The sequence below is a fragment of the Octodon degus genome, unplaced genomic scaffold (genome assembly GCF_000260255.1).
Source record: "Octodon degus isolate 3935 unplaced genomic scaffold, OctDeg1.0 scaffold00016, whole genome shotgun sequence".
In the NCBI taxonomy this organism is placed as follows: domain Eukaryota; kingdom Metazoa; phylum Chordata; class Mammalia; order Rodentia; family Octodontidae; genus Octodon; species Octodon degus.
The window spans coordinates 15,155,259-15,169,781 of record NW_004524592.1 but is presented as its reverse complement, the minus strand read 5'-3'; the positions used below and the strand labels follow the sequence as shown (position 1 = coordinate 15,169,781).

General features: G+C 39.0%; 1 protein-coding gene across 1 annotated transcript in view; it reads right to left on the bottom strand.

The window, feature by feature from the left end:
• Ica1l (islet cell autoantigen 1 like) overlaps positions 1 to 14,523 on the bottom strand; it is a 127,814-nt gene that overhangs the window by 36,004 nt on the left and 77,287 nt on the right. Inside the window, exon 10 of the mRNA XM_023710078.1 lies at positions 6,471 to 6,737. Coding sequence (XP_023565846.1) covers positions 6,471 to 6,737 — 267 coding nt within the window. The remainder of the gene's footprint in view (positions 1 to 6,470; positions 6,738 to 14,523) is intronic.

The following is a 14,523-nucleotide window of genomic DNA, read 5'->3' as shown; positions in this document are numbered from 1 at the left end:
GCTCTATTTTTTTTATCAGTATATTCTTTAGAAGCTCTTAGTACTTCTTTGATTATAGTTATCACTAAATTTTTTAGTTCCGAAATTATTTCTGATCTGATTTCTTCTATACCTTTCTGCAGTTGTTTCTTTACTGCCAATGCTATTATTTCAGAGATATCTGGCATGTGATTTCCAGTTTTCTCAGTGCTAGCTGACTATTATATTTCTCGGTGTTTTTTTAATTGAAGATATTTGGTGTTCTGTATGCTTTGGTTACCTGAATGTCAGATTGTTTTCTCATATTTGGGAAGTTTTCTGCTATTACTTCTGCCCATATTCTTTTTATATCATTTGTATTGACTCCTTCTTTCTCATTGATGCCTATTAGTCTCACGTTGTTCATCTTCGCACTGTCTTGGAGGTATTGAATTATTTTTTTCCTGCATCCTAGTTATTTTTAAGAGATCTTTTCTTACCTTTTCACTGGCTGCACCAGCACCTTCAAGATCTGTAACTCTGTCTTCACTTTTACTCAAACAGTTTTGCAAGCTTGTGACTGATATTTTAAGTTCCTCTATATCTCTTTGACTCTGCTTCATGCGATCTATTTCTTTCCTGTATTGCTCATTCAAGGAATCTGTCATTTTTCTAATCTCCTCTATTTTTTTATTTATGTCTCTTTTAGAAGCCGTTATTAATTCTTTTAGTGCAGAGGTTTTTCAGATTGGGTTTCCTCCCTATGTTTCAGTATTTGATTCTTTACTTCAGATGCTATGTGTTCAGTGTGAATTCTTTATATTTCAGAAAAGAATTCTGCTCTGAGTTCCTCTGTAACTTTCTGCTGTTGCTTATTTACTTTCGATGCTATTAATTCATACATTTCAGCTGACCTAGTGTCCTCTGCACTTGTTCTGTGTGGGCATTGGGTTTCTTCCATATGTTTCTGCATTTGCTTCTTTACTGCAGATGCTATTAATTCAGGGATTTCTTTTTTCATTTCCAATCTGAGTTACTCTATACCTTTCTGAAGTTCTTTCTTTCAGAAGCTGTTGATTCATTGATTTCAGCTGTGTGATTCCCAATTTGTTCTGTGTTAGTGTCCTCTGCACTTGTTATGGGTGGGCTTCTGGTCTAAGATTGCTTTTTTTTGGTGGTTTTCTTTCTTTTTTTTTCCCATAATTTTATTGGTATGAGATTGCATTTTGCTCCTTCTCTTTCTCATTTTGTATAGCACTGTCTTCTGACCTTTGTTGTAGAGCTTTGGTACAGTAATAAACTTAGCACCTACTGAAATTCAAGTGCAGATCTACAAAGTTTGAATTTATCCAGCTGTGCTTGGCTTGGGTCTGGCTGCTGTGCTCAGCTCCTTCCTGCTGCTGCCCTTGCAAGTGAACCTGTTGTGTCCCTCTGGCAAAATGTTCTGCTCCTGGACTAGCTGGGTGGTTCTGTCCCCTACTCTCTCTGCAGTGTCTGCAGCTGCAGAATTTCACCCCAGCCCTGTATGCCAGGCCTGTGCTGAGTCTGATGGGGACAAGGTGGAGTAGCGGGGAGAGGAAGTTCTCTCACACACTCCCCAGGCCTGGGCTAGGGTTGGATCTCTATTTTAACTTTCATAGAGTTAATATATAACAAATAACACCCCATGGATTCCTTGAGAAAGGTTTGCTAGAACAAATTTCAAAGTTAAGGGTGAGCTCCCACAGCCACTTTATCATTCCGGCTGTTTGAAATCTAGTAGTGATGAGGGGCAGGGAGTTGCTCAGAGCTCACCCAACCTCTTCTTTAGACTCTGCAGAGTGGCAAGGACTGCTATGTCTCTAAACAGAAGACTTTGGCACCTCCACCCCTCTCCTAGAGGTTGGGCTAAGGAATACCTCTATGAGGGTTCCTGGTGCTCCTAGGGGTCCTCAAAGTTTAATCAATTCAAACCCACTGATCTACTCTAAGGTTCAGGGCCTGGGCACCATAAAGGGATAATGTGTTGGCTTAGAGTGTGGCTATGTCCACCTGCCCCATGGAGTGGGGATCTATTCTCTTGCTGTCATAGGCAAAGACAGACAAAGAGTAACAAAGGATATAAAGTGGTGACACCCTTATCTTCTAATCTCTTTTACAAAAAACAAAAAAAAACCCAAAACAGTAAAATTCAAAAGGAGTCTTGTGGTTGTTTTCCCATGGGCTGTCTGCATGCAAAAGCAGTTTCTGTAATACCTCTAATACAGGGGAACATCCGTCAGAGGAACAGCTGTTAATATAGGTATTAACAACTATAATCCAAAGTAAGATAAATATCAGCCTCAGAGTTAACTGGTCACCCAAAAAGGTCTGACTAGTCTATTTATAACAAATCTTTAACAGATTATTACAGCTTAACTTGACCAGTTGGCTTAAAACTAGCTGTTATGTGCATTCTGTTTCTTGTTTGTTCATTTAAATCGATTAAAATATTTACAATTGCTTTGTTAAAGCTTTTTGAGCACATGTCAATTTTGTCTTTTTAAAATTTTGCCCTTGTAAACTTCTGACTCTCTTGACTTTTGATAAACAACTGGTTATACAGGTTTTTGGAAATAGCTAAATTCACTTAAAACCTTATAGGATGAGAGGTAATATAGGCTTGAGGCTTATATGAGACATAAATAAAAGCCTTAAAGTTTGATAGCAAAAGGCTTATATTTGATTTAAATTAATATATAAGTTTATATATGACAACTTTCAGATATATGTTCTACTTAAATTGACTTATATGATTTGAAACTGTTTCATTGCTATATGTTTATCAATAAAACTTTGAAAAGAAAAAGAAATAATAAATTGACTTATAAATAAATTGGAATGCTCTTTCCAGCCGGCGCCGAGCAATAAGCATCTCTCAGGACAATTGGCACAAGCGCCGCAAGACCAGGGGCAAAAGAAAGCCCTATCACAAGAAGTGGAAGTATGAGTTGGGGCACCCTGCTGCCAATACCAAGACTGGCGCCCGCCGCATACACACAGTCCGAGTTTGAGGAGGCAACAAGAAGTACCGAGCCCTGCAGCTAGATGTGGGAAACTTCTCCTGGGGCTCTGAGTGTTGTACTTGAAAAATAAGGATCATTGATGTTGTTTGCAATGCATCCAATAACGAGCTGGTCCGCACCAAGACCTTGGTGAAGAACTGCATTGTGCTCATTGACAGCATGCCTTACTGACAGTGGTACGAACCCCACTATGCACTGCCCTTGGGCGGAAAAAAGGGGGCCAAGCTGACTCCTTAGGAGGAGGAGATTTTAAACAAAAAATGATCAAAGAAAATTCAAAAGAAGTATGATGAAAGGAAAAAGAACGCCAAGATCAGCAGTCTTCTGGAAGAGCAGTTCCAGCAGGGCAAGCAGAGCAGATGGCTATATGCTAGAGGACAAAAAGCTGGAGTTCTATCTGAGGAAAATCAAGGCCTGGAAAGGTTAATAAACCTTCCCTCCTGGTTTAACTCATGGAATAAAGGTATTTATTGTTCTAAATAAATAAATAAATTGGAACATAATACTAGCCCAAATAATTTTGGTTAACATAGCTTAACAGTGGTCTGATTTAAATCAGTTGGTAAAAATAAAAATCTTTAAAGTTGGTGACATTTTCCCATTCAAGTTCTTACCAATCAAAATAATTTCAAATGATTTTGTAAAGCAATGTTTAATGTTGCCTGCATATAATAACTTAAGTTTTCCTTGGTCAAAGAAAAAAATATATATAAATATATATATATAGCTTTAGAAGGTATTAAGTAAGTCAGGGTCATTTGGGCTTCAAAAAAACTGCTGGACAAGATCCCTCTGTGAATAAAAGAGTAGTTCCTGTCCTCTTATACACTTTAAATTAAGAAATTACTTTTAACACTGAAGGCAATGTAAATGCTACGAAAAACATCATAACACTGTATTTTAAGATAACAATGAAAAGAACAAGTTTGTATTTATTCAGTGCAGAGATAACTTAGATATTTTCAATCCACAGCTGGTCAGAACTCAAATGTGCAACCTGTCGGTATATAGCTTTAAAGCTATAGATGGTGATAAAAGTGGATCCACCAATGGGCACTTCTCCTGACTTCTACTCAGGACCTTTAAATAGGCCTGACAGAAGTGACCCTGACTGCTGCCCTGCTCTCAGCTGCACACAGCTCCAGTGAATGATGTTCCCACACCCCTTAATAGCCGTTAAGGGTTTCCACTGTTGGGGGCCTGCATTTAAGACCAGAGAAAAAAGGGACAAAGGGCAAAGCCTGAGCTTTGAACTATCAGTGAGATAAGCCTAAACTCAAGGTGAGATAACCCTTGAGTGAAGCTGGAGCTGCAAAAGAAAGATCTGATGGAATCTGCTGGCCAGGGGAAGCCTAGCAAGTAATAGTAAGAAACCTGCAGCTTTGCCACAAACCTGTCCCCAGCCCCTTTGTCTCCCTCTCAGGTGCACTAGAGCTGTGTATATAAGATTTTAGATTCAGGTGCTTCCTGGATGTCCTCTTGCCTCCCCTTTCTAGTGAGAGCTTCTAGATAAACCAGTCATTTCCCCATTGCTTGCTGTATCATGTTGCCTCAATCTTCATCACCCTCAACCAAAAGGAGGAAAGTGATTACAGTGTGAACACAGTACTTTAATACAAAGGCATTAAAACATTGCTAGCTGCTATGGTGTTCTTTTAGAGGATAAATTACAGGGGTAAGAGAAAGGGATATAAGGTAAGATAACCTATGGCTATGAGCATAAAAACAGATAACACACACATGTACCACCATCCTCAAACTCTGTCACTCACTCAGTGTAACCTGAGGGTGAGGCTGGCACAGCACGCAGGACCAGGGATCAAACCCTGGTCCTTGCACTTGCCAAAGCAAGTGCTTTGTCTGCTGGGCTATTTCATTGGCTCTGAATGGTAAGTATTTTGAAGTAAGTTGTTCCTAGTTACTTTCTTATTGCTGAGACGCAATACCTGACACTCACAATCTGAAGGAAGAAAGAATTATTTTGGCTCAATTTCTAGAGGTTTTAGTCCAAAATCAGATGACTACAAGGCAAGGTAGCATGACAGAGGGGCATAGCAGAGAAGGGTTGTTCATAGCCTGGCAGACAGGAAGCAAAGAGCTCAAGGGAGGGGGTAGGGAGGACCCTTTCGGGCAACACTCCAGATACACACCTCCTTTGACCAGGCTTTATTTTCCAACCTCATATTTAATTATAAACTCATCAGAAGACCAATCCATTGATGGGTAACTTGCCCTCATGATCCAATCAACTCCCTCAAGTCTCACCTCTGAGTGCATGAAGCTTTGGAAGGACATCTAGAAAAAAAAAAATCCAAAAACATAACCTAAAGTAAAAGAAAAACAGGTTTTATCCTACAGCTCATAGTGTTTTTTTTTTACATTTAATAATGCAAGTAGGGTGCTGATATCAAAAAAACAAGGAAATGTGGAAGAAGAGGGGCTTCAGGACTGTAGGAATTCTTTTGTAGCAACCAAGGAAACCAAATGAGGTTTCAGATAGCTCTGGTGGTAGAGTACAGAAAAGAGGGAAATCTGAGAAACATTTCAGAAACAATGGGCAGGACTTAGCAATCAATAAAGATGTGTGGTCTGCCCATGTGTAGATCTGGACAGAGGATGGTGGAGTTGCAAGTAAGCAGATCCAGGTGACCCTTTCTCAGGAGAGCCCCACCCCACCTTCCCACCTTGCTCCAGCTGTCTCCACTCCCGACATCCTGCCTAGGAGGTTGGCCTGGAACCACCCACATAAACTGTTACTTCTTACTTCTTGTCTTATCGACTCTGAACTCACAGGAATGAAACACCACATTTTGCTTAATAATAGAAACGGTAGCACCAGACCCAACGGTTGCTGAAGAAGCCAAGAACAGTAAATAAGATGCCTGATAAAATCAGGGGAGACGCAGGAGTTCGGTGGATGTGGTGAGGAAAGTCTTGCGGGCAAATCCCGCAGGCACTTGCGTTTGGCATGTTTCCAGCTGACTGGTCTGACTACAGATTTTGGTCTAGAAGTACTAACATTAAAATTGATCTTGTTGATTCTAGCATCAACAAGCACATACAAAGACAAAATAAGGGCCAGAGAGAGAGCTCAGCAGGCAAGAGTGCCTGCCTGGTAAGTGCAAGGTTCTGAGTTTGACTCCCAGTTCCAGGAAAAAAAAAAAATAATAATAATTTTCACCACCGCCTGCCCCCCCCAAAAAGATAAAATAAGGATTGCATCTAAATATTTTTATTTTTCATTTATGCATATGGTACAGGTCTCACTGTGCAGCTTGGACTCTAGTGATCCTCCTGTCTTCAGCCTCCCCAGGGGGGGATTACAGGCGTGTGCCACCATGCCCGGTCTTGGTGGCTGGCTCAGCACACGCTGGGGGATTGAGCCCTGGCGCCCGTGATTGCCAAAGCAGGTGCTTAGTCTGCTGAGCTATCTTATTGGCCCTGTGCCTAAATATTTTAAACACTTACTTTTGAAAGATCCAGCATCACGAAGGCCAAGGTCATAGAGTTGTGAAGGAAGAAACTGAGAGGAATGCGCAACAGGCTCAGACCCCACAGAAGCCTCCTGGGATGCGAGCATGGCAGTGGGGCTCCCATAAGAAGTCTGGCATTCTTGGTTTGGTGCTTCAAAAAATTCACTAGTGCTTGAAGAACCAGGACTTAGGAGACTGTTCAGAAATGAGAATTCCTTCTCAAAATCTTCTTCCACTGAGTCTACAAATAGATCTTTCACTGCTGTTTGAAAATAAAACAGAGAGGCCTTTTCATTTTGAGGAAATGGGAAGGACAAATGAAATGTTTCTTGTTCTTACACTGCATCTTTACCAACACTAAATTGATTGGAAGTTTATGTGATGATTATTTCTAATTTGGCAGGCTTTGGATCAAAATACACAATGAGGATATAATAGCTATAAATATCCATGTATTAAAAAATTGAACTACTACCAAGGCAAGACAAAAATTATGGGAGATACAAGGAGAAATACAAAATTTTTAAATAGGAGACTTACAAAAAAAAAAGCTAAAAGGAAAAAAGATATAAAAAGACCAAATCTCACTCAATAAGGTAGGGTTTTTTTTTTTTTAAATTTGTGCATATTTGTGATACAAAGTGATTACATTTAACTTGGGGATTTGAAACTAAGGAAGTTATTTTGAGCCAGGTGTGATGGTTTATGCTTGTAATCCCAGCACTACAGGAATCTAAAGCAGGAGAATCAGAAATTCAGGCCCAGTTGGGCAAGTTAGGGACCCTGTTTCAAAATAAAAAGTATTGGGGATATAACTCAGAAGTCACTGGGTTCAATCTCCAAGACCAAAAGAAAACACAAAAATAGCTGTGCATACAACTTGTCCTGCACAGAGGCTAATTTGAGGAAACTCGAATATCAAGAACAGAGGAGGAAAAAGGACAAAAGATTTATGCTAATGATGGAGAACATTTTAGAACTTTCAGTAATACAAACAACTTGCTGGAGCACTCATGCCAGAGATTGACCACTACTGATTTACACCATGGATTTGGAGGCCACACAAACTTTTCCCTTGGGTTACAGAAATCATCCTCTCTACAACAAAAATAGAATTAGAGCTAAAGTTAAACCAAAGCTTTACTGTTTCTCAACAGCTCAGATAATTCTTCCTATGTGATGTATAGAAGGCTCATCTCCTTTTAGCTCTGCTTGCTTCAATGATTCTCCTTTCTTGAGACAGGAAGGTGAGCTGTAGCTATACATGGCTGGGAGAAGAGGGATAACTACTTCCTGGAACACATGTGCAAAACAGTTCCAAAGCTCTGCACGTGAACTTCTCATCAGGACTAAAGCAGGTTTTTGATGGGATGTTCTAAGCCTGAATTCAGTCTAAAGAGTGGGTGATACAAAACAGAGTTCACACTGAGTTTTTGTTAATAGGTTAAGTGCAAGATGGCAGATTAAATTGTTTCAGTTAAACTGTTTTTGCTCAAAACAGAAAACACTTATGTTTAGGCTTTTGTGACCCTTTATTTCAGAAAAAGATCAGAAACTATAATATTTAGTGTATCCCCTGAGGAAGAGAGAATCTTTGATGATCCTGTCCTTGAACCCCTGCACATGGACTTCTCCTGAGAACTCAAGCAGGATTTCAACAGAGTGGCCTAGAACTGCTTTCAGCCAGAGGATTCTCACACTACTCTCAGGTTCTGTAATGTAGAAGGTCTTGTGGGTTTCCTTGAGAGTTGGACTGTAAAATAAAACAGAAGCCAAGAAGAGCTTGCTCTTGTAGTTTTCTTCATGATAGCCTATGTTGCTTTCTCTAGGGTACTGATTTATCCTGTTGTTTCCTCTTTTACTCAGCTCAAGTTCTCTGCAGAGCCAGTTTTTCTCTTAGTCTTCATTTTTATTGTTTTCAAATAAACTTTGCCACTGCTTTTTGCTCATTTAGTTCAATTTTTTGAGATCAAAAGAACTGGAATCTATCTCCAGGAGAGGTAAGCAACTAAAAATTCAGTAATATTTAATTGACAAGCCATTTTCAAAAAAAGCTACCAGTAACATTTCAGCATAATCAAGATTAAAATAACACAGGGACATATGGGACAAAAACCGAATTATTTAAGAAAATCCAGAATTCACAGAGAAGCATGGAAAATATGTGGTAATTAAACTGAGAACTACTTCCTTGCTCTCTCTTCCCCTTATGCAAGATGGAAATTCTACCCTGGCCTGGTACAGCCAACAATACATGGCTCACTTTACTGGAGCTCTCAGTCAAAGGTACTTTCCCAAGAGGGGTAGTATGTCAACATTTTATAGCCTGTCTCCAGTTACCCATTGCTGAAGCTGAATCCTGTGACTGTGGTCAAGTGGAAGCTTCAGTCTCCTGCCAGACCTCACTCAAGATGGAAGACTGTGAGATGGATGTGGCATGCTGAGAATACTCCAGGCCATGGTCATTTGACATAGAATATAAATTGTCTCTTTCATGAAGGAAGAGACAAGCTGTGAAGACCTAAGGCTTTTGTCATTACTCCTTATCTAGCACTCAGCTCATGGAGCTATGTCACTCAGAGAAGCAACCATTGTCTCCTTTCCCAGCTCAGTCTCTGACTCAGGTTTTCCTTGGGAGAGAGAACCAGATTATGAAAGTAGCTTTCTACTTTCTTCTCCAAGGAACTTTATTCTCAGTGAAGTATGGAGGAGTTCAGGTCAGAGAGTGCTCTCAAAGACATGAATGGTATGCTGAAAGACAACTGGAAGAAGATTGGCAGTTTCATTGGCCTTATAGGTTAAATCACAAGCCAGATAGTTTGTCTGAAAGAACCAGAAGAAAAAGCCATCTGGGATCAATACAAATTTCAAACACTGATCTTGGGACTATCCTTTCAAAGGACTTCATGTTTGAAAGATTTAGTCTTACAGCAATTTATGCTCCAAGTCATTGGTGAGATTAATGGAGTACTTACCTGGAAATGAATAGGGCTTAACTGCTGGGTGTGGCTGGAGAAAGACTATCCCAGAGAGCTATATTAAAATGGCTATAATCACAAAGTTGCTATGGGAATACCCAACACTAAACCATGACATACCTCTCCCCGAGACATGAAGGAGATAAGGTGAAAAATAGATCCCCATTGAAATAATTCAGCATCTTATAAAACAAATAAGTAAATAATAGCAAGCCCCAGGATGGAGGATCAATATTCAAAATTACTACATGGAATGTGTCCCCAGGCCAGTATATGCAGACTGATACTTTGGCGCTTCCTTAATCAGATGGCCAAGGTACACCTCTACAACCTCTTACCCAAACTCAGGATGGGGCTCAAGGAGCAAAGTAAGCATAGTATATTGCCTTAGAGCTCAAGTGCCAGACCCACTTTGGTGACATGCAATACCACATAAAGCAAAAGAACCCTATCTTTAGGATAGTGAACACAGATAGAGCCTGTACACTTACCCTAGCATCAAATAAAGACCTGACTCTGGTAGGACAGACTCATGTTTCAGCTTGTGCAACTGACAGACATATAAGGAGTTGGCACAAAGGTCTAATCCTACAAGGTCCCTGTGGCTGAGACTCATTGTGACCTAGTTTAACAGTATTTAGCCATCCAAAAGACAATATATCCACCATCCCTCCAAAATTTGGGTAGCAATTAAGGAACAAGACTCCAACTACTGGGCTGGGGAGATGGCTCAGTAAGAATAAGTGCTTCCCTGGCAAGTGCAAGGATCTGAGTTCAATCCCTGGTTCCGCCAAAAAAAAAAAAAGACTCCAACTACTGGGCTGGGGAGATGGCTCAGTGGAATAAGCGCTTCCCTGGCAAGCGCAAGGGCCTGAGTTCAATCCCTGGTTCCACTAAACAACAACAACAAAACCTCCAACTACTAGGAAGTAATGGGGTTTGAGGGGAGCCAAGCTATTGCATAAGAGCCTGAGCTGGTCCCTTCAACAATCAGAATCATGTGGTGCCTGACAAGCAGATGACTGGAGGATGATTTGGGCCTATCTCACCCAGGTACAGGCTTTCAGTGGCAGACAACTTTTTAAAGATACTCCTCAGTTCATACTAAACAATGCATCAACTATAGATTTGGGATAAATCTGGAGTTGGGGTACCCTTCAGTACTGAAACAATGACAACATTCCAGTAGGAGACACGTGGCAAACCTGGATCTAGAGTGCCACCTAGTGCTGAAATAGTGAAAATGTTACAGGCTCCAAGAATATAAATAAGCACACTAAGTAGACTGCTTGCTTAGAATAGATACACAGTTACTTTCGCTTAATTCAATGAGAAGAAAGAGGTGTACTAATATTGTTTGGACAGAATATCCTGTCTGCTTCTTGTATTATGGAAAACCACTAAGAAGATAACAATGTACAATGTATTGATTATTGAAACTCTCCTATTAATCAGCTTTGAAACTGTCTCATTCATATTTAATTCTCAATAAAATTTAAAAAAAATTAAAAAAAGAATATCTGGAAAGTAGGGGCCAGGGAGATGGCTCAGTAGAATAAGCGCTTGCTTGGCAAGCACAAGTCTGAGTTCAAATGTCTGGTTCTGAAAAAAAATCTGGAAAGACATACACAAAGCCAAATTATGAAGATTAAAATAAATATCTAATCCTTCACTGTGCAATATTGTATGCCAATGACCAAGAACTTACAGGAAATTATGACTTCACCCAATGGACAATAGAGTCACCAAGAACTGATCACATCAGTCAGTATTGGCAAACTCTTAGAGAATTCAGAATAGCAATTTTAAATAAAAATTTACAACCTTTAAAAAACATGAAAAAAATGACAATACTCTAGCAGAGAAACTTAACAGGATTAAAGTAACTTTAAAAAATCAAATAGAAATCTGAAAAGATAAGTAAAAATTTAAATGGGCTGAAAGATATGACAGAAGACTAGATCAAACAGAACAAAGGATTAGTGAGAGGGAAGAGAGGCTATTTGAAAATATACAGTTGCAGGAGAAAAAAGAATAACAAAAATATAACTTAAGAATGCTAAAAGGATAGACTGCTTATTAAAAGAGAAAGTAGCAAAGTGTAGTAACATACTGCGTAATTCCAGCACTTGGGAGGCTGAGGCAGGAGTACTGTTACGATTTTGAGGCTATTCTATACTACATAGTGAGATCTAGGTCAGCCTAAACTATACAGAAAGACCCTGCCTCATAAAAAAATCCAAAAACCAAAGAGTAAAAACAAAGAAAAAAGAAGAGATAGTAACTCTTCACTTTCCAAATCTAGCAAAAGCTACAACTATTAAGGTACAATAAGATCAGAGGTCACAGTCAACAACAACACAATAAGACATAATAATCAGATTCTCTAAAATTACAGAGTATTCTCAAGGTAGCAAAACAACACAGAAGAATGTCCCAATTTACCTATTAACAGACTTCTCAGCATAAATGTAATATACAAATTCAGCCAAATAGCATAACAACTCAACATTTACAAATCAGCAACTTTTTATTATATTAATAATAGACTTCTTTAAAAGAAAAAGAATCCAGAAGAGCAGTCCCTTTCATAAAACCTCAAAAGAAGGAGGAAGCAGAGGAGAAGAAAAACCTAGGAATAAGCCTAATGAAGGAGCAGAAAAATCTCTATAATGAAAATAACAAAACCCTGAAGAAAGAAATTGAAGACACCAGAAGATAGAAATAACTCCTATGTTCATGAATTGGGAGAATACTGATAAAATGGCCATACTGCCAAAGGTGACCTATAGATACAGTACAAACCCTATCAAAATAGTAATAGCATTCTTCACAGACTATAAAACAATCCTAAAATTCATATGAAAACATAGAAGGTCTCAATTAGTCAAAGTAAGCCATAGCAAAAAGAGCAGTCTTGGAAGCATCACAATATTTGATTTCAAAATATACTACAGAGGCACAGTAACAAAAAATATGGTATTGGTACAAAATCATGTTGGCCAGTACAATAGAGGACCCAGAAATAAACCCAAGCATCTACAATAAACTTATTTTCCATAAAGATGCTCAAAAAAGACAATGGGGAGCAAAAAAAAAAAAAAGCCTCTTCAATAAATGGTGTGGGGAAAACTGGATATTCTCATACAGAAGAATTAAACCACACCCCTCTCTTTATCCTGTACAAAAATAAACTCAAAATAGATAGAAGGCTTCAATGTAAGAACTGAAAGTTTGAACTGCTAGAAGAAAACACAGGGGAAACCCTTCAAGATATTTGCACAGGCAATGATTGCCTGAATAAGACTCTAAGATTACCCAACTTCTACAAAGCAAAAGAAAGAACAGAGTGAAGAGATAATCTACTGAATGGAAGAAAACCCTTAATAACTATTCAACTAACAAAGGATTAACACTTAAAATACATACAAACTCAAAAAACCTAATAAAAGAACAGTAATCCAGTTAAAAAGAGACACATCTCAAAAAGAAAAACACTCACGGCCAATAAATACATGAAAAATTCTCAACATCCTTAGTTATCAAGAAAATGAAAACTAAAACTATGTGGAAATTCCATTACACTCCACCCAGATTGACTATTATAAAAATCACAACAAATGCTGGTGAGGATATATAGAAAAAGAACCATTATAGACTGGTGATATGACTTAATAAGGCCTCTATGGAAAACAGTATGAGGTTGTTCATAAAATTAAAAATACGGCAGCCATATGATTCAGTTATAAAATTTCTGGGTATTTAACTGAAAGAAATGAAGTCAACATACAAAAGAGAGGGTTGGGGAGATGGCTCAGTAGAATAAGTGCTTCCCAGGCAAACACAAGGCCCTGAGTTCAATCCCTGGTTCTGCCAACCCCCCCCCCAACCAAAGAACAACAATAACAACAAAAACCGTACAAAAGAGATATCCTTATACCAAAATTTATTGTAGAACTATTCAGAAAAGCTAAATAATGCAATCAGCATAGGTGCCAATCAACATATGAATGGATAAAGAAAATGAGTATTATTCAACTATAAAGAAAAACAAAATTATACCATAAAACTGATAGAAGTGGAGGTTATCAAGTTAAGCAAAATAAGCCAGGCAGAGAAATAAAAATATATTTTTTCTCTCATTTTTGGAAAAAAAAAAAAAGAGAAAGAAGAGAAGCCAAAAGAATACTATGGAAGAGGACTGGAAGGAAAAGGGTGACACAGGGTAAGAGAGGGTAGAATAAAAGTAGACATGATCAAAATACAATATATGCATGCATGGGAATGTCACAGTGAAACTTAGTAATCTGTACAACCACTTTGTATTGATAATTATAACTTTAAAAGTACCCATTAGCTTTTTATGAGGCTATACAATTTGCTATTTGTATATCAAAATAAACATGCAAAAATATCTAAGCAAATAAAAAGAGGAAATACACTGGCCCTACACATAAAATTTTTTCTACAATTAAAGCCATAGGATAAGTACATTTACATGTTAATGAAACATAAACAGTAGGAGTATATCTAAATATGTATAGAAATCTAGCATATGATGCTATCTCAAATTCCTAGGACAGGTAGTACACAGAGCTCTGCAAGGAATAGACAAGACCTAGACAACCGAGGGCCTGCGGATCCTCAATAGACCCAGAGCGCAGCCCCGGCGAGTGAGTGAGACGACCGGGGCCACGGAATCCTGAATAGACCCAGAGCACAGGCCCTGCAATGAGTGAGACCACCCAGGGCCCGCAGATATTCATTTGACCCAGAGTGCAGGCCCAGCAAGGAACCCTTCAGCAAAACTCCCTGCAAAGAGGCTAGAGGCAAGACCCACCCAGCTGATTCAGGAGCAGAACATCTTGCCAGAGTCACACAAAGGGTTCACCTCCAAGGGCTGCAGCAGAAAAAAGTGGAGCACAGCGGCCAGATCTAAACAACATCCACCTGAACGAATCTGAACTTTGTAGATCCAGACCTGGTGCTAAGGTAATAACTCTATCTAAGCTCTACACCAAAGGTCAGAAGACAGTGGTATACAAAATGACAAAGAGAAGGAACAAAATG